This window comes from Scomber japonicus, chromosome 7 (assembly GCF_027409825.1).
Source record: "Scomber japonicus isolate fScoJap1 chromosome 7, fScoJap1.pri, whole genome shotgun sequence".
Taxonomy (NCBI): Eukaryota; Metazoa; Chordata; class Actinopteri; order Scombriformes; family Scombridae; genus Scomber; species Scomber japonicus.
The window spans coordinates 3,055,223-3,074,972 of record NC_070584.1 but is presented as its reverse complement, the minus strand read 5'-3'; the positions used below and the strand labels follow the sequence as shown (position 1 = coordinate 3,074,972).

General features: G+C 39.9%; 1 protein-coding gene across 2 annotated transcripts in view; it reads left to right on the top strand.

Annotated features, from left to right (window-relative positions):
- trappc8 (trafficking protein particle complex subunit 8) overlaps positions 1–19,457 on the top strand; it is a 79,611-nt gene extending 60,154 nt beyond the window's left edge. For both annotated transcript variants that reach the window (XM_053322040.1, XM_053322039.1), the window contains 10 exons: positions 6,118–6,557; positions 10,677–10,833; positions 10,993–11,089; positions 11,636–11,704; positions 11,803–11,861; positions 12,424–12,630; positions 13,643–13,744; positions 14,512–14,651; positions 17,531–17,620; positions 17,992–19,457. In XM_053322040.1, the coding sequence (XP_053178015.1) occupies positions 6,118–6,557; positions 10,677–10,833; positions 10,993–11,089; positions 11,636–11,704; positions 11,803–11,861; positions 12,424–12,630; positions 13,643–13,744; positions 14,512–14,651; positions 17,531–17,620; positions 17,992–18,226 (1,596 nt within the window). In that variant the 3' untranslated portion in view covers positions 18,227–19,457. The remainder of the gene's footprint in view (positions 1–6,117; positions 6,558–10,676; positions 10,834–10,992; positions 11,090–11,635; positions 11,705–11,802; positions 11,862–12,423; positions 12,631–13,642; positions 13,745–14,511; positions 14,652–17,530; positions 17,621–17,991) is intronic.
- Positions 19,458–19,750: the final 293 nt, after the last annotated feature.

The following is a 19,750-nucleotide window of genomic DNA, read 5'->3' as shown; positions in this document are numbered from 1 at the left end:
TTTTCCCTCGTCATTCCTGGTTGCCGTGGTGACGCGACGAATTTCGATCCTTCGCCATGAAAATTCAAACCCTCATAACTTGACTCCACATGGTCTGAGCTTTTCCAAATTTCAGATGCTTGTTCAGTGTCCCAGTCTGAACACATGTGCAGTCTCATATTTTGTGACAGTCATAGCGCCCCCTACTGGCAACAGGAAGTCACTTGCTTCATTCTTTCACTAATTACTCCCATAATCTTAAGTATTTCCACCTGAAATCGACTCAGCTGAGACATAAGACCTTGGTGATGCTACATTCTGCAACTCGTGACCCATCATCAAATACTGTTGCCATGACAACGCATTCAACGCCATGAAATACGATTACACTTTTCAGGGGCAAAGGATGCCTCCACGGTAACGAAACTCAACACATGTCTGGAGTGTGGTCATTTAACATCCTATATACTTCAATGGGATGGCCGTGACTAAATGGCTCAATAGCGCCCCCTTGAATATTTCAAAATTGAACCTCAGACTTCCCGATTGACATAGAAGAATGAAACTCGCTAGGTTTATGTATCATCTCCAGACGCACAAAAACGCCATTTGGACCCATACCCTAAGTCCAACAGGAAGTCGGCCATCTTGGGAAAAATGCTATATTTTGGTGAGTGTTTTGGTCATTTCCACGCCTCATATTTGAACAAACTAGTCCTAGAGATTTCATCCCATCCACTTCAAATTCACACAGAGTCAGCTTGAGACATTGGAGATGACAAGTTATCAAAAGCTTTTTTATGACTTCTTCCTGTTGGGCGTGGCTGTGCAAACAATTTCGATGCTTCGCCATAAAGCAGGAAGTCCTTATAACTCCTACAGACATTGTCCCACCTACACCAAATTGATCACACATGTAGAGGGTCCCGCCCTGAACACATCTATGCATCAATACAGCTTCATATACACAGCGCCACCTACTGGACACAGGAAGTCAGCCTCATATGACAAACATTATCCGATTTACATGACATTTACAGGATGTGTTCTCCACATCACACACTGCAACATGACATGTCATTGGTGGGTCATCTCTAGCGCCACCTAGTGGACACATGCAATGTGACTTAGCCCCATCACACAACGTTCATTACGAGCCCGGGTGCCAAGATGTCTACGTGCCCGCTGTGTTTGCCGTGTGCCTGCAGCACGCACCGCCATGCGCGTACGAGGCGGTGCGTGGGGGCGCGAGGGCCCGTTCATCACTGCTTGCAGTTTTAATTAGTATTATTATTAGTATTATCGTGCTGCCAAAACAAAGGTATTTTTGGCAGCCTAAACATGCCTGAAAACTGCGCAGACCCGGCGAAGAATTTTATATTTTATGGTTCACGGAAATGGGCGTGTGCACATAGTGGACACAGGCAGTGTTAGTTACCCCCATCAAACAATGTTCAATAAAAACCTGGGTGCCAAGACGTCCATGTGCCCGCTGTGTCTGTCCTGCGACTGTGATATGCACCGACATGCACATATGGCATTTAGCTGTTTTGGGGCGGGCCGGGGAGCAAGGCCCTGTTCATCACTGCTTGCAGCTTTAATTGAATTTGTGGCTGCAATCTGCGTGTATTTAGTTATGGATATATAAGACAGAGGGTCATTATACATTTGTAGCTAACTGAGTGTGCCTGGGGCAGCCCTCCATGCACAGTGGGAGAAGAGGGTATCTCATAGGCGTGGCTCAACAGTGGAATGTCCATGTGATCACCAATGTCAGAAAATAAATAATAATGCAGTGATCCATATTCCAAAACATTTATTTAAGTTAGTAAAACTTTTACTTACGGTCTACTTAAAATATTACTATAAAAGTGTTTATAGTGGTTATGTGTAATTATTAATGCCGTAGGAGAAATTAAAAGGAGATGACATGAGATGACTCAAAATGTACATGTACAAGCCATAAACATCTTATCTAAGCTAATCCTCTCCTGGCATGAGCTTCATATTTAGGGCCCGAGCGCTGACCAGCGCGAAGCCCTATTGTATCTGTCAAGATTATTATTATTTTTCTTCTCCCACAACAACGGCCTTTTTGACCCCCTGAACGTGCTCGAAAAGTCACCAAAGTTTCCACGCAAGCCAGACCTGGCGAAAATTTTGATATTTTATGGTCTGCACAAATGGGCGTGGCAAAATGGCTCTCTAGCGCCACCTGCAAAATCAAGAACATCGAGCCCCTCGCGACAGATTGACATAGAGAAACGAAACTCGGTACACATGTTCATCATGTCAAGACGCACAAAAAAGTCTATGGGTTCCATGACGTCACTCCAACAGGAAGTCGGCCATTTTGAATCAAAATATTGATTTTAATGCAAATTGTGGCATCATATTTGAACAAACTACTCCTAGAGTTTTCATCCCATCCACTTCAAATTCACACAGAGTCATCTTGAGACATTGGAGATGAAAAGTTATCAAAAGCTTTTTCCCACGTCATTCCTGGTTGCCGTGGTGACGCGGCGAATTTCGATGCGTCGCCATGAAATTTCAAACCCTCATAACTTGACTCCACATGGTCTCAGCTTTTCCAAATTTAATATGCTTGTTCAGCGTCCCGGTCTGAACACATGTGCAGTCTCATATTTAGTGACAGTCATAGCGCCACCTACTGGCAACAGGAAGTCACTTGCGTCATTTGTTCATTAATTACTCCCATAATCTTAAGTATTTATACCTGAAATTAACTCAGCTGAGACATAAGACCTTGGTGATGCTATATTCTGCAACTCATGACCCATCATCAAATACTGTTGCCATGACAACGCATTCAACGCCATGAAAATACGATTACAGTTTTCAGAGGCAAAGGATGCCTCCACGGTAACGAAACTCAACACACACGTCTGGAGTGTGGTCATTTAACATCCTATATACTTCAATGGGATGGGCGTGAGTAAATGGCTCAATAGCGCCCCCTTGAATATTTCAAAATTGAACCTCAGCCTTCCCGATTGACATAGAAGAATGAAATTCGGTAGGTTTATGTATCATCTCCAGACGCACAAAAACGCCATTTAGACCCATAACCTAAGTCCAACAGGAAGTCGGCCATCTTGGGAAAAATGCTCAATTTTGGTGAGTGTTTTGGTCATTTCCACGCCTCATATTTGAACGAACTAGTCCTAGAGATTTCATCCCATCCACTTCAAATTCACACAGAGTCAGCTTGAGACATTGGAGATGACAAGTTATCAAAAGCTTTTTTATGACTTCTTCCTGTTGGGCGTGGCTGTGCAAACAATTTCGATGCTTCGCCATGAAGCAGGAAGTCCTTATAACTCCTACAGACATTGTCCCGTCTACACCAAATTGATCACGCATGTAGAGGGTCCCGCCCTGAACACATCTATGCATCAATACTGCGTCAAATACACAGCGCCACCTACTGGACACAGGAAGTCAGCCTCACATGACAAACATTATCCTATTTACTTGAAATTTACAGGATGTGTTCTCCACATCACACACTGCAACATGACATGTAATTAGTGGGTGATCTCTAGCGCCACCTAGTGGACACATGCAATGTGACTTAGCCCCATCACACAACGTTCATTACGAGCACGGGTGCCAAGACGCCTACGTGCCCGCTGTGTCTGCTGTGTGCGTGCAGCATGCACCGACATGCGCGTACGGCACGGTGCATGGGGGCGCGAGGGCCCGTTCATCACTGCTTGCAGTTTTAATTATTATTATTTTTCTTCTCTCACAACGACGGCCTTTTTGCCCCCCTGAACGTGCCGTAAAAGTCACCAAAGTTTGCACGCAAGCCAGACCCGGCGAAAATTTCGATATTTTATGGTCTGCACAAATGGGCGTGTCAAAATGGCTCTCTAGCGCCCCCTACAAAATTAATAAAAGCGAGCCCCTCGTGACAGATTGACATAGAGAAACGAAACTTGGTACACATGTTCATCATGTCAAGACGCACCAAAAAGTCTCTTGGACACATACCCTAACACCAACAGGAAGTCGGCCATTTTGAATCAAATATTGATTTTAATGCAAATTGTGGCATCATATTTGAACGCACTACTCCTAGAGATTTCATCCCATCCACTTCAAATTCACACAGAGTCATCTTGAGACATTGGAGATGAAAAGTTATCAAAAGCTTTTTCCCACGTCATTCCTGGTTGCCGTGGTGACGCGGCGAATTTCGATGCTTCGCCATGAAATTTCAAACTCTCATAACTTGACTCCACATGGTCTGAGCTTTTACAAATTTAATATGCTTGTTCAGCGTCCTGGTCTGAACACATGTACAGTCTCATATTTAGTGACAGACATAGCGCCACCTAGTGGCGACAGGAAGTGACTTGCTTCATTTGTTCATTAATTACTCCCATAATCTTAAGTATTTCCACCTGAAATTTACTCAGCTGAGACATAAGACCTTGGTGATACTACATTCTGCAACTCATGACCCATCATCAAATACTGTTGCCATGACAACGCATTCAACGCCATGAAAATACGATTACAGTTTTCAGAGGCAAAGGATGCCTCCACGGTAACGAAACTCAACACACACGTCTGGAGTGCGGTCATTTAACATCCTATATACTTCAATGGGATGGGCGTGACTAAACGGCTCAATAGCGCCCCCTTGAATATTTCAAAATTGAACCTCAGCCTTCCCGATTGACATAGAAGAATGAAATTCGGTAGGTTTATGTATCATCTCCAGGCGCACAAAAACGCCATTTGGACCCATACCCTAAGTCCAACAGGAAGTCGGCCATCTTGGGAAAAATGCTCAATTTTGGTGAATGTTTTGGTCATTTCCACGCCTCATATTTGAACGAACTACTCCTAGAGATTTAATCCCATCCACTTCAAATTCACACAGAGTCAGCTTGAGACATTGGAGATGACAAGTTATCAAAAGCTTTTTTATGACTTCTTCCTGTTGGGCGTGGCTGTGCAGACAATTTCGATGCTTCGCCATGAAGCAGGAAGTCCTTATAACTCCTACAGACATTGTCCCGTCTACACCAAATTGATCACACATGTAGAGGGTCCCGCCCTAAACACATCTATGCATCAATACTGTGTCAAATACACAGCGCCACCTACTGGACACAGGAAGTCAGCCTCACATGACAAACATTATCCGATTTACATGAAATTTACAGGATGTGTTCTCCACATCACACACTGCAACATGACATGTAATTGGTGGGTGATCTCTAGCGCCACCTAGTGGACACATGCAATGTGACTTAGCCCCATCACACAACATTCATTACAAGCCCGGGTGCCAAGACGTCTACGTACCCGCTGTGTCTGCATGTGACTGCAGCATGCACCGGCATGCGCGTACAAGGCGGTGCATGGGGGCGCGAGGGCCCGTTCATCACTGCTTGCAGTTTTAATTACTATTTAGATTTAAGAGTGGTATTCAGTGCTCTGCAACAAAGATGAATAGTGGTTAGGCTATTGAAACCGCAAACTACGTGTAAGTACCTGTAACTACGGTATACAACATGGCTCTGATCGATGTCTGGATCTAGTCACAACACCTGTTTGAGGTACCGCTCACTCACTAACTGTACCTATATTTATCCTACATTGCAATTCTAACATAATTTCACAAATCTAAAATCTACAGAGATCCATATCAGATGTATTGTTCCTGAGAAGGTTCCTAAAAGTTTATCTGAAGCTTCTATTCAGCTGAGTTAGTCATATCGAGTGATATCTGACACATTTACAGTCTTTTTAGCATCAAATTCCCTCTTAGTGTTTCCCTGTTGAGCTGTGGTGGAAGTATAGTAACAAAAAGAGGAACTTTGCCTCTAAATAGACTGTAACGTTGAAACATTTTGGCGCATTTGGCTCATATGGGCGGCTGGCACTTCATATTAGCTTCATATTAGTTTTTGTATCTATCACAAAAGGAAGAGTTTGGCTCCCATCTTGTGCAGTGTAAGTGCATTATGATTCAGTTCATCATCTGCTCACAAATTCTTCTATGATACCACCCATACAAAATGCACAAAAAAAAGGTTGTGCAGTTATGCAAATTCTAGATGATTGTCAGCTTGTATGTGTCTGTGTTTGTGTCAGGTCTTCTTCCTACAGTTCCCGACTGCTCTGCTGTGTGGTGAGATCAGGAAGGCATATGTTGAGTTCTGCAACGTCAGTGGTGTTCAGTTGTGTGGCCTGCGTGTGGCGTCCACACATCCCGATTTCTTCACCTTTGGCAGTCGGGCCACAACACCCCTCACACCCCTCAGCCCAACCTCATCTGAAAACTGTTCTGCCTATAAAACTTTGGCCACACCCCCTGGGGCCCAGCCAGGCTCAGTGGTGTCTGAGATGTTGGTTTCAGCCGAGGATTTCACTCAGCTATCTGGTGTGATGGAAATCCCAATAGATGGCAGCACCCTGCAACCAGGTCAATCAACCCAGCTACCCCTCTGGCTCAGAGGACCGGATCAGGAGGGAGTCCACGAAATAAACTTCCTGTTCTATTATGAGAGCTCAGAGAAAGGAATCAAAATCAGGTAAAAAATCAAGGGAGATTGAATTGACTTAATGTGTGCATTATATGCTTTCTAGGTACAACCCAATCATTAGAAGTCTGTATTATAAAGGAAAAGTGCATATAATGAAATATAAATGTGATCAATATAGGACACACAGGGGGCAAGACAAGAGACTACAGTCACAGAAGCTAAAAAGAGAAAAGCAGACAATAAAAACAGAGATATTGAAGCTGCAGTCAGTCAATCAATCAATCAATCTTTATTTGTATAGCGCCAAATCACAACAAAGTTATCTCAAGGGACTTTACACATAGAGCAGGTTCTAAACCGAACTCTTCAGGTTTTAACTTTAAAGAGACCAAACATTCCCACATGAGCAACACTGGCAAGAAGAAACTCCCTTTTAACAGGAAGAAACCTTAGACAGAACCAGACTCGGAGTGGGCGGCCATCTGCCTTGACCGGTTGGGGTCTATTGTTGTGTCATATTTGCTAAAATTGTTGACAGTTGAATAAGATACAGATAAGCTGTGACATAATTCACTTTCTCTGTGGTCATAAAATGATTTGCAAGAATCCATTCGCTCCCGAGTGGAAAAACCAATCAGTGTGTCGATGAGGCTGTACACATGCTGCTGGCAGCCCCCCCCCTCTCCCACACAGTGCATGCTCTCACTGGTCAAACAGGTTTCCTCTCTCACTGTGGGGACGAGGCTTCACGTGCGTGCAGTGTGCACGGCAGGTTCCTGTCTGATAGTGATTGTACCAGTTAATGAATTTGAGCAGTTCTTGTGTAGACCTTTTTATTACAACCACACTAGGAAAGATGTAGTACTCTGATTTAGCACACCTTGTGATATCAAGCTACTGAGTATGTGTATAATTCTTAATTTATGACCCCAAGGGCCTGATTAACTAAAGGTCTGCGTGTGTAAAAACGTGTTTAAACTTGACATCACTCGCAAAAAAATATGCAAGCTGATCTACTAACATAGTGCACTTTCAAATGTGCAAGATAGTACGCGTTGTCCATTTAGTATGTTGCCATAATGAATATGTAATATGGGGTGTTTTTATCCCAGTGTGCAAAATACAGGGAGGAGAAAATGCAAATGGGTCAATATTTTTGTTTTTACCACATCCCCGAAGAAGTTTTTCCCCATTTCCACGTCTTGTACTTTAACAAACTCCTCCTACAGATTTGACTCCACAGACCTCATATAAAGTCAGTATCATCTTCAGATCTTGAAGATGAAAAGTTATCAAAATCTTTGACCTTTTATCTGTTGGGTGTGGCAATGCAGACAATTTCCATTTTTTGCCATAAAGCAGGAAGTCCTTATAACTCCTACATACATAGTTCGATCTACACCAAATTGCTCACGCATGTAGAGGGTCCCACCCTGAACATGTCTATGCATCAATACTGTGTCATATCTATAGCGCAAACTACTGGACACAGGCACATCCGATGACAAACATCTTCGGATTTGCATGAAATTCATAGGATGTGTTCTCCACATAATACACTACAACATGACATATAATTGATGGGTAGTCTCTACTGCCACATAGTGGACACAGGAAGTGTCACTTAACCCCATCACACAATGTTCAATGAAGGTCCGAATGCAAAAACATCTAAGTGCCCACTGTGCAAACCCACCAACTGCAGGTGTGAGGGCCCGTTAACGATGCTTGCAACTTTAATATACTTAAATTATATCCATACTGACAAAAGCTAATCATCAGCATATAGCAATAACTTATTCTGAGTCACAGTGATGATTTTAATATAACTGTTATCCCAAATAAGCTGAGCCAAAGGCTAAAAAACTATTTGCAAACAATTGGATATGCAGTAAGTTCCTCTGTCTACAACTATGTTACAATGTTATATTCTATAGCCTTTATACATTTATAATTAGGGCTTTCACATTCACATAACCACAACATAAAAACCAGAGTGATTGGCAAGGTTTTGTCTTTTTTTTATGAGGGTTAGGGTTAGGCTTCAGTGTGTATATATTGAATAGTTGGCAGTTCCCCCAGTCTGGTCTGTCTCCAGCAACTCTGGAGGATGCTACTGCACACAAAGTCCTCATTCATTAGGCTCCCACAAGTTTCCCGCAGCTAGCATCTAGGCTAACAAGCTAAACTGGCACCGAGGTGACAGTGAGTCTGTGCTGATGCTCATAGTCAAAAATACGTCAGTAAAAATATTTTCTCAGTTATATGTTTAAGATTTCCCAGATCACCACATGGCCAAGTATGCTGTCATTAAACCTGCAAGGTAAAATTGTTTTCCACTAATCATACAATCCAAAGGCTCCAAATGGTGTTCACTCCTTCTCCCTCATTATATAGAAGAATTTATGAATCCAGAATCTATAGATGTGCAAATATATATACCTAAAAACTGGTAAATAAGTACCGGTGTGTGAGACACAGTCTATTTTGGAAGGTCTCATGCTGGGAAAATGTTTTTCTGATTCATTTGAATGTACCATCAGCTATTCATTAATAAACACATACGTTTATATAAGTTATTCCAAAACTTTTTAATAAAACACAATCAAAACACACATATTATAACTGAAACAGTGTGTCGGGTATATGCTAACTAGTAGTGAGTTAGTAACTACCATTAATATTTTGCTTATCTCAACTGCACCAGTAGGTAGTCTATTAATTCTTAATAGTTCGGGCGAGGCTGTGAGTGTAAATTAAACCTTTTGAAAGCAAAGATTCCACACAGGTCACTGTAGGGCTCACTCAGCACACCATCGTCTGACTCTGTGTTAGTCCCAGAGGCAAACAAAGTATCATGCTCTGTTCCCAGAGAAAAAACAACAAAGTTAGTGAATCTTTTAAGCTTCAGAACTGTGCTCATACTGGGTTACTGCCCACAGTGCAATAAAAGCTTGATCGTCTTTGCACTTTTACACATCACACTGTAACCTCTGCCGCTGTCTGTCGAGTCAGTTTGGTCTGTAAATACCAAACTGACTCGACATCACAGCAACTAATGTCTGAAATGCTTCTGGTCAACACACTGAATCAGCACCCGCCTGGTTTTCTTTTTTCTTTTTCCATACAACATAAAACAGTAACAGGTCATCAATAGCCTGTCTATTTCTATTAGCTGCCAACACAGCAGGAGCACGCAGCACGTGCTTGACAGCGCTGTTTACAGGACATTATCGTTCATAAGTGTGGATGCTCACATGTAAAATAAGAAGAAAATATCTTTTTTTGGGTAGGGACTTTACTTTGCCTGAGGCCAATGGGCTTGAATAGTGTTTGTATCCAATTTGTTTGTATTAAATGAAGTAAACGCTGAAATAACACAATATTGATGCTTGTGTTTAGGGACAGAAAAAAGCCTCCCCCACTCGAGTAGTATGATATTTCATGATATATGAAAACTGTCTCTATAATCCATAATTTATTTCTACCACAAATTAATCCAGTTTCATGTGTAAATTAAAATTTGAGTAACAACTTTATTAACTCTTTTACCTAAAATAGCCAGGCAAGTCAAGCACAATATCACAACTTGTATATAATATATATAGAATTATCCTTGAAATATTCAAGAGGAAAAACTTGAAACTGAAATTGCTCACACGTGCATACACAACTTTGTGCATGCGTGAGCAAGAAAGAGAGACAGACTGTGTGTGTATTTGCTCTTATTACATTCTTCTGTGCTTTTGTGTGTGTGTGTGTGTGAATGGCTGAGTAACTAGTTCCTAACTGGTATCATACCTGACAGCATGCGGTATTTCATTGTTCTGGATTGTTTCAATAATAATAAACATACATTTGCATAAAGCAAACAAATGTATCCACTCCCATGTTAAGAGTATTAAAAACTTAACAAAAAATACATTTGCTTTTAAAGTACATTCAGAAAAAAATATGCGATTCATTTGTGTTTCATCGCGAGTAAACTCAGGACAATCATGAGATTAACTGCAATTCAGTATTTGAATCGATTGACAGCCCTATTTATTACATACTCTATACATTTGATCATGATTTTATGCTGAAAGTGCAGGAGCTCTGAATAAACATGTCGAAGCCTTTTGTCATAACCCGTCTTCATTTTTTTCTCTCTATTTTCATATGAAGTCATCGGGTGTTACGTCACACAGTGTTTATCTGTGCCAGCCGTTCTCTGAGTGTGCAGGCATCAGCCTGTCGCAGCAGTGTCTCTCCACATCATGGTCTGGATGACAAAGGCAGCAGTGGAACGCTGGTCTTTATTGATGTGGAGAACATCAATACGGTGAGATGTACAAGCATGCTTTACACCTCCAGTAGGCAAAGTCATACAATATGCAATTCTTTTCTTTTGCTGTCAAGTTTAACAATTTGCTGAAACAAATTTCTTTCTTCATCTCTAAGTGTGAGTCTTTGTTTTAATCTGCTTCCTCTTGGCTCTCAGAGTGAAGCTGGTGTGCGTGAGTTCCACATTGTCCAGGTGTCCAGCAGCAGTCAGAATTGGCGCCTCTACAAGTGTATCAACCCAGGCAAGGATAAAGGTTTGTAGAGGGAATCTCTTGCTCACTGCATCTTCATCAAAGCCAAAAGCTGTTTTTGACTCTGAAGACGCAGTGAGCGTCAGAACATTAGTCGTTTGCACCTGAATTTTGCTCTAGTGAATTGTGTGCTCCTGTATCTCCTTTTGCTGCAGTCCTTGAGAAGTAGCCCATTGAAAGGATAAAGGCATGTCACTCATCACTCTGCTGTCTATGATGTGTAGACCACAACATGTAAATTACATGTAAATCAGATATTTGTGTGTGAGTAGTATGGCTGACTTCCTGTTGTCAATAGGTGGTGCTATGACTATGACACAGTATTGACATAAAGATGTGACAAAGTCGTATTACAACATTTCATTTAAACATGCAAATTTACCAGCATACTATTTGAGAGGTGGCGCTAATGAGCCACCTCGCCATTCCCCTAAGCCCAAGATCTATGTGGGATAACAAAATACATCCTTTCTGATGCATATGCTACGTTTTCATGCATCCCTATCTTGCCATAAACAGCTTCTCTCTGTCGGCTCTGTCCCCCTCCAGACTGTAAACTCACCAGCAGAGAGAGAGCCAAGTTGTGTTTCAAGGCCACACGGTGCAAACCCCGCCAAGGTACTTCAACAGAAAATACCAACCTCATCAATCTGCTTTGATTCATTTAGGGTTTGTAATAAGCACTGATTTGACTGTGTTTTCACTATTGTTCCTAGCCACCTCGGATGCCGTAAAGAAATACACCTTTGCAGACCTGAATCTTGGCAATGAACGGGTAAATTGAAAGCAAACATTAAAATTAGAGAACGAAGAATTGCACTCACAATTTCTATTTTGCTTTTGTCATATAAGTTTGTCAAATGGATGTTCTCATTTTGATAATTGTAGTAGTTAGTTGTAGTCTGTCGCCAGATCCTTTGGAGCTTAGTGATCAGACATAGGCCTAATTTTATTTTGTCTCTGAATACCTATGGTGTTTGGTACTTGTCAAACAAAATTAAAGCTACAGGTATCTCGATCTAGACTAGCATTTTTTTCATTTCTCCAGACATATGCATGTAATGTACTATACAAAACATTTAAGGTTGCACAAAATATGGATTAGTATTTTACTCCAGGAGGGTGCGAGTACAATTAAGTACCACATAACTACAAATCAACATGATAAAGGTTACCAAGGTAACACGTGAGCAAATGCACTTACTAATGGACTACTTATTGCAGCCTAATGGCCTAAAGAATGGTCATTGATATTCTTTGCTCTACATGCTACTTTTTTTTTTTTTTTTCTCCTCACCTCTGCGTTCCCCTCACCTCTTGCTGCTCTTTCCGTGCAGATCATCAGTTCAGCCACACCCTGTGGAGATTTCTTCTTCCGTTGCTGTCGTTCCTCAGAGTTTCAGCAAGTAGATGTGGCCTCAGCCAGGACATCATCCAGCAGCAAGACTCAGGGCTCTGTCCCTCCTATGAATAGAACTACTGACATCACTAATATGGCCAAGAAGTGTAATGAGCTGGATCTCAATATAATCATCATCTGGAAGGTATGTGTCACACAGCCAAATAATGACCAACTGCATGATATTGTGTCAGCCTTTGTAAAGCCCCAGAAGTAAGAGACTGCTTTATCATCCTTCCTGATTTACATACAAAATAATACATAATTCAGCTTGAATGATTAATCATGTGTTTTATCAAAACTGCAAAACCTAAATTATTATTCTAACGTAAATCTTGTACAACAGCTTAACAAGCAACAGTATATAAGAAAAAAGTAGCTGTTTTCACCAGCTTACACAGCAACTGTCCAATTGAGAAATGTATGAATTGTAACTATAAGTATTTATGAGTATAAATTCAAGAAAGACACCTTGAAGTAAATCACACCAGCTAAATAGAGACTATTTGACACATCAGGTAGATTGAAATGTTTTGTTCATACTTCAACCTCCCTTCATTCATAAAACAAGGAACTACTCTCAAATTGATTTAGGCTACAATTTATGACAAATTGGAGGACATTTCTCTTTGTTTATTATGTTAAAAGTTAGCTTTTATCTTTTATTTATGGCTTTGACTCGTTTTTAAAAAGAATGGTGGCTTTTTGATGAATTGCTATTTATATATAAAAGAGGAAAAAACACAATAATAACAAATCCAACACTGCATAACCCAGTAGAGAGAGAGTAGATACAAACACAAAATGAACAATGAATATGTTACAATTCAGAAACAATACATGCCATGGCAGGCCAGAAGAAAAATCATCCTGGCAAACCTGCAGCTATGATGTCCACACAAGGCAGAGTCTTCTGGGCTTTGAGTTGAAAAGGTTAATTGTATCATCATAATCTGAAGTGCCAGTTTCTTTCAAGAAACAAAAGTGTTCACATTATACCAAATAACTAAGCACCAGATACCAGCTATTATGTACTATTCACACATTTTCCTAATGAAAACCAAAAAAGGTAAGTCAAGCTTGTACCATGTGGTGGAAAAGAGATTCAAATAGATGAGTGCTTCAGTTTCCAGTTTGTAATGTGGGTGTCTATACAGGCCTATGTGATTGAGGACAACAAACAGCTGATCCTTGAGGGCCAACTCCATGTGGCGCTACAAACCATCGGCAAAGAGGCGAGTTCTCTGAATTCCAAAGAGGTACAACAAACATATACACACAAACACAAAAACAGTGTGTTTCTTTCTCTCTATGAGTCAGTGATCACAGTTCAATGGTCAGAGACCACGATTTGGTTATTGTGCTACATAACTTGCTTTTTTCCTAAAAACAAGTTGAAAACATTGACATAGCCCATGTTGTGTAAGTCAACATCAGACTTGACTTACACATTGTTTCCTTAACTTTGTCAAACAAATTGTAACACATAAAAAAATATTTAGTGAATAAATAAATATTTAGTTTATTTTTATTTATTAAAATATTGGTATCTGATACCAGATCAGCCCATTGTCACTGACACCCAATCCAGTTATTTGAGTCTTTATCAGCCAATATGAATAGTGCATTTCTAGTTCCCAAACCAGTTAGAAGGCTTTCCACAAGATTAGAACTGAAGGTTCATTGGACCCCCATAGAGAGGCTAAGCTGTCTGAGGTGATATGGTCGAGATGTCTGGACCATATGTGTATGGACCATGTCATCTGACATGACTCAGTGATGCTTCCACCCAAAATCCACAACCATGACCACATCTCTCTGACAAGTTCAACGTAGCAGACATTGACCATTGACCAGATATAGCATTGAACTAATACAGAATTTTAGTAGTTCTAGGCTTAAAATCTATTGTGAGACTTTGTTTGTCAGTGGGGGTTTACTTTGAAAACTGATTGGCTAATTGTATGAGGCCATAAATAAAAAGTAAGTGGTTTTGCACTGTAACTTTCTGTGTTTTTTGTGGCAGGAAGCTCAGGAGATGGTGCTGTTCAAGTTTAAATCAGAGCTGCCTCCTCCAGTCGTTCTGCCCTCTGCAGAACTGTCCCAAATTATCAAATCCAACCTGCACTATCCAGAGACCTACACACATCCGTTTCTCCAGAATAGGTGAGAGACACACAGTCCTTTTCATCAACAACATCTGTAATTCTACAATGTGATAAAGAAGGAAAGGTGAGCTCTCTCCCTGATATGTCTGTCTGGAAGTGGAAAGTAACATGACTTGAGGCTGAAACCAATATGGAAGTTCTTAAAGTGCAATACCACCAGGAGTCACTAGATGTTCAATAGACTCCTGATTAAAAAACCTAAATTTCTCTCTCATCAGTCAGTCATCAAGTCACTATGTTCCCAATCTCTAAATTCAGTCCTTCTATTAAGTGTGCTGGTGGCCATTTTGAAAATGATTGTTCCGTTAATAAGTTTTGAACATTTATAGCAGCTTTGATGTGTGCCAAGTTGGCTTTGATTTAAAACTATGACTGGTAGCTGGCTCTACTAAGTTTCATGTTAGTCAGTTATGATACCTGCTCTGTTGACACAATTCAGTTACAGTAGCTAATGTTGGCACAAGTGTGCAGTGGCTGCTAGTCCTATTAAGCTAGCATTAGCTTAGGTCTGCCATTGCGCAGCGTGTTTCCAGAGTGTCAAAAGCAACACCTCACACTCCTTTTCTGGAAGGTCCTGGCTCCAGACAGCGCCAACCATAAGCTGACATTTTGGGCTTCAAAGCAGCTCCAATGCAAACCAACGGGTGATGTCAGACCTCATTATGTCCATCTACAGTGTATACTGTCTATGTTTGGAATAGGCATGGGGCGGTATGAGATTTTGGCGGTATGATAACCATAAGCAAAAATATCACGGTTTCACGGTATTGCGGTATTGCGGTATTACGATATTACGATTTAACCTGAATCTGTAATGACAGTGTGTGGGGTCGTGATACTCTACGCTGCAGCTGCACCACCTGAGGGATTTCTGACCAGCACTTTCTGTCTTTGACCAGACAAAAAACAGCTCATACCTTAGGAACGGTATGACAGAAAATTTGGCGGTTTCGGTTATCGTGACTTTTCATATCGTGGTATACCTTGAACACGGTTATCATCCCATGCCTAGTTTGGAACACTTGATTTAGCAATGAATTTCCATAGATTTATAGCAGTGTATTATATACTCTGGGCAATATCTTCTCAGCAAGTGCAAGAGTTTATTCATCCCTCAAAAGGAACACAATGTTTGAGGAAATATGAGTTAAATGTCCTGTTGTTGTCAGCTTCAGCTGGCTGAGTTTTAGAGCACCCCTTTTTTCCAGTTTTTATGCAGATTTAAGCAGTTCAAGTCAAATGAATAGCATTACATTGTATAAAGGTAAGCAGTAAACTGCCAGACTTTTGGCTGCCAATACTGAAAAATAATTTAAAATGTTCAAGGATTAAGTAATGGGTTAAAAATGTGTAGGTTTTCTCCAGCAGTAAAAGTAAATGAAGCCTTGAAAAGTTGATGCAAACACTTCAGTTGACTTGAGTTACAAACTCAAACTATTATTATAAATAATAATAATGGTTTGTTTTTGTTTTGTTTTTGTTTAGTTACCAGTTTTACTTTTTCCATCAGTAGGCTACCATACAAACTATGTGTGCTACATTCCCCTGCTGCTCTCCTCTGCTTCTACTGCTGACTGTGAGATCTGAACAGGTAGAAGCTGATAGTTCACTAACTATAACCAGGGAGCACACTGCAACAAGGTTAATGATCCACACAGTGACATTATAACATTAATATGACGCGTAAAAGTGATACCAGTCGAAAACCAGTCGTCTTTTGTGCGCGTGTATATGTATATGTGTATGTGTATGTATATATGTATATGTGCTTGTGTGTGTATATATATATATATATATATATATATATATATATATGTGTGTATATATATATGTGTGTATATATATGTGTATATATATGTATATATATGTGTGTGTATGTATATATATGTGTGTGTATGTATATATATATATATATATATATATATATATATATATATATATATATATATATATATATATATATATATATATATATATATATATATATATATATATATATATATATATGTATATATATATATATATATATATATATATATGTATATATATATATATATATATATATATATATATATATATATATATATATATATACACACATGGGGTATTGTCAAGAGGATGAGACACAAGACCCAACAATGCAGATGAGCTGAAGGCCACTATCAGAGCAACTTGGGCTGTCATAACACCTCAGCAGTGCCACAGGCTGATAGCCTCCATGCCATGCCACATTGATGCAGTAATTCATGCGAAAGGAGCCCCAACCAAGTACTGAGTGCATATACATGACCATACTTTTCAGAAGGGTGACATTTCTGTTTTAAAAATCCTTGTTTTTTATTGGTCTTATGTAATATTCTAATTTTCTGAGATACTGAATTTTGGGTTTTCATTAGCTATAAGTCATAATCATCAAGATTTAAACAAATAAAGGCTTGAAATATTTCAGTTTGTGTGTAATGAATCCATATAGTATGAGTTTCACTTTTTAAATTGAATTATGGAAATAAATGAGCTTTTCCATGATATTCTAATTTATTGAGATGCGATGTGTATATGTATGTATATATGTATGTATGCACATATATATATATATATATATATATATATATGTTTGTGTGTGTATACATATATTTGTGTGCATACCTATATATGTGTGTGTATACATATATGTGTGTGTGTGTATAAATATATATGTGTATATATATACACACATATATATATATACATATATATTGTTTCTGCCTATTGTTTCTGTTGTTTTTTTCTCAAAGGACAAATCATTTAGACAAAAAGTTAAATTTAGAGTGGAAGGAGATGAGATTAATCTCTTTGATGAACTGATTTACTAACAGTTGTTTTATCTCTTTACTGTAGTCTGTGTGTGGTGCCAGTTACTTTGACTCTGTCAAACTGCTCCTTGGCTCAAGTCGATGTCGTCATTGACTTGCGGCACAAAAGCACCAGGTAAGTTTCTTTCTGAACACAATTCCACTTGGGGGATAAAATCCAGTGTAAAATGCTTTCTAAGTTCAGCTGAAGCTAATATGACACACTCAAGGAAGGACATCTGTTTACAGCCAGTATGGAGAGAAGAAATGCTTACAGCCACCAATAACTCTACAAAAAACATATGGGCTTGCAAGTGTTGTCAAGACAAACTTTTTTTAAAAGAGGATTGCAGTGACCCTTTTTTGTTATTCTGTAACATTCCAATGAACAAAGTCATGTTTCATAGAGTTGTGTATCCCAATGAACAGTGCACAGTGAAGGTATGCTACTGTAGCAGTCTGGTAGCAGAAAGATGTTGATAACAAGAATTTTATTTGCCTTTACAGCCCTGAGTCCCTGGATGTCCACAGCTCATTCACCTGGGTGGGTCAGACTCAGTACAAGCTGCAGCTGAAGCCTCAGGAAGTGCTGTGCCTGACTCTGCGAGCCTGTTTCCTCCAGGCAGGAGTCTACAACCTTAACACACCGCGAGTCTTCGCCAAACCAGCAGAACAGGACTCCATGTGTGAGACGAGTCAGCAGACTGCTAGTCCTGCTCTCATCATCATCAACAATGTCTGAGTGGAGCGTCACAGCCTGCTGACGGGATGACCTGAATTTTGTGGACATTGAAACCACTGAGAGAGCCTGCCAGCTACTGAGCTACTCATCTACTCACATGACCAAACTTCTTGTTTTTGATTAATACTGGACAGAAACACAGATGTTTTATACTAATTAGTAAAATACAAAATGCTTATTTAAAAGAAACAGCTACAGTTTTCAGAGATTGATTAACCAATGTTACAGATGAAGTTGTCAGACTATTTAGTTTCATCAATCATAAAAGAGTTAAACTTCTTACATCAACATGCAGGTTGACTCTTATACCATCCAACCCTCCCCTCCTCTGTCTCCACCCACCCAGTTACACCCACCTGTCACCTGCATCTCAAGCACCCATGTGTTTGGAACCTGACAAAACATGACAGACATATGCTGACTCTAAACTAGTACAGTACCTGGATACTGTGGCAAAAAACACTTCAAGCAAAGACAAACTGCTGCCCTTGTTTTGAACAGGGTGTTTTTCAACATCGAGCCACGTCACAAGAATGGGGGTTAGCTCTCTGTATGTTTTGGTCAACCAGTTCTGCTGCACTGGCCTTTAGTTCCAGACTGTAACATTGTGGGCCAATGCTGTCTGTTTTATTTACTCAAATCAACAAATATACTGAACTTTGGAGGACTCAGATATTAAAATTCCTAAACGGACTGAACAGTAGCGTTGAAATGTCAGTTACTCTGACATGACAAAAGCTGTTTATATCCGGAATATTGTACACCTTACCAGCTGTCTGTACAGCTCCAGAGCCTCCAGCATCTCCTGAAGTGCTCGACAAGATGGAGGCGAACGACTGAACCCTGACGGTTTTACTGCTTGATTTTCACTCAGTACAACAGACTACTGTCCTTGTGTGCATGCAGTTGATCTTCTAGACTCCAGCCAATCCAATCAGTGTCTAACCTGTGTGTTTTACCTCACTATATTGTGATCAGGCTCTTATATGCATTGACTTGACTGCTTTTCTGAAAATTATGTATTATATTTATATAACAAATTTGATGTAAATAGACAATAAAAATGTAACTAATGCTACTGTATGTAGTGTAAGATACTGTCTGATATATAGGCAGCACAAATGCAACATTTATAGATATTAATGCTGTGACAGTTTTAGGTCTTCTGTAGAAAGTATATAGAAATAAAAAAAATACTACTCTACTGCTGGTGAAATATTAAGACATATGCTTAAAACAGGCTCTGCAACAAATATGTTTTGGAATTATTGTCCATGGCAGAATAGTTCATTGCATTACAGGTTTAGATTTTACGGAGTGCTAAGGTTTACTTGCACACACACACAATTCGGAACAAAAGCCATTGTTCCTCTAAGGTCATGTCTTTCATATCATTTTTGTCAATTTGGTTCTTTTTGCAACCTACATTATAGAATTAAATACACTCAGCCATAACACTAAAACAGCTCTGACCCATCAAATGCAAGAAACCAAGTTTTCACTGCAGAACATTGCACTGTCTCT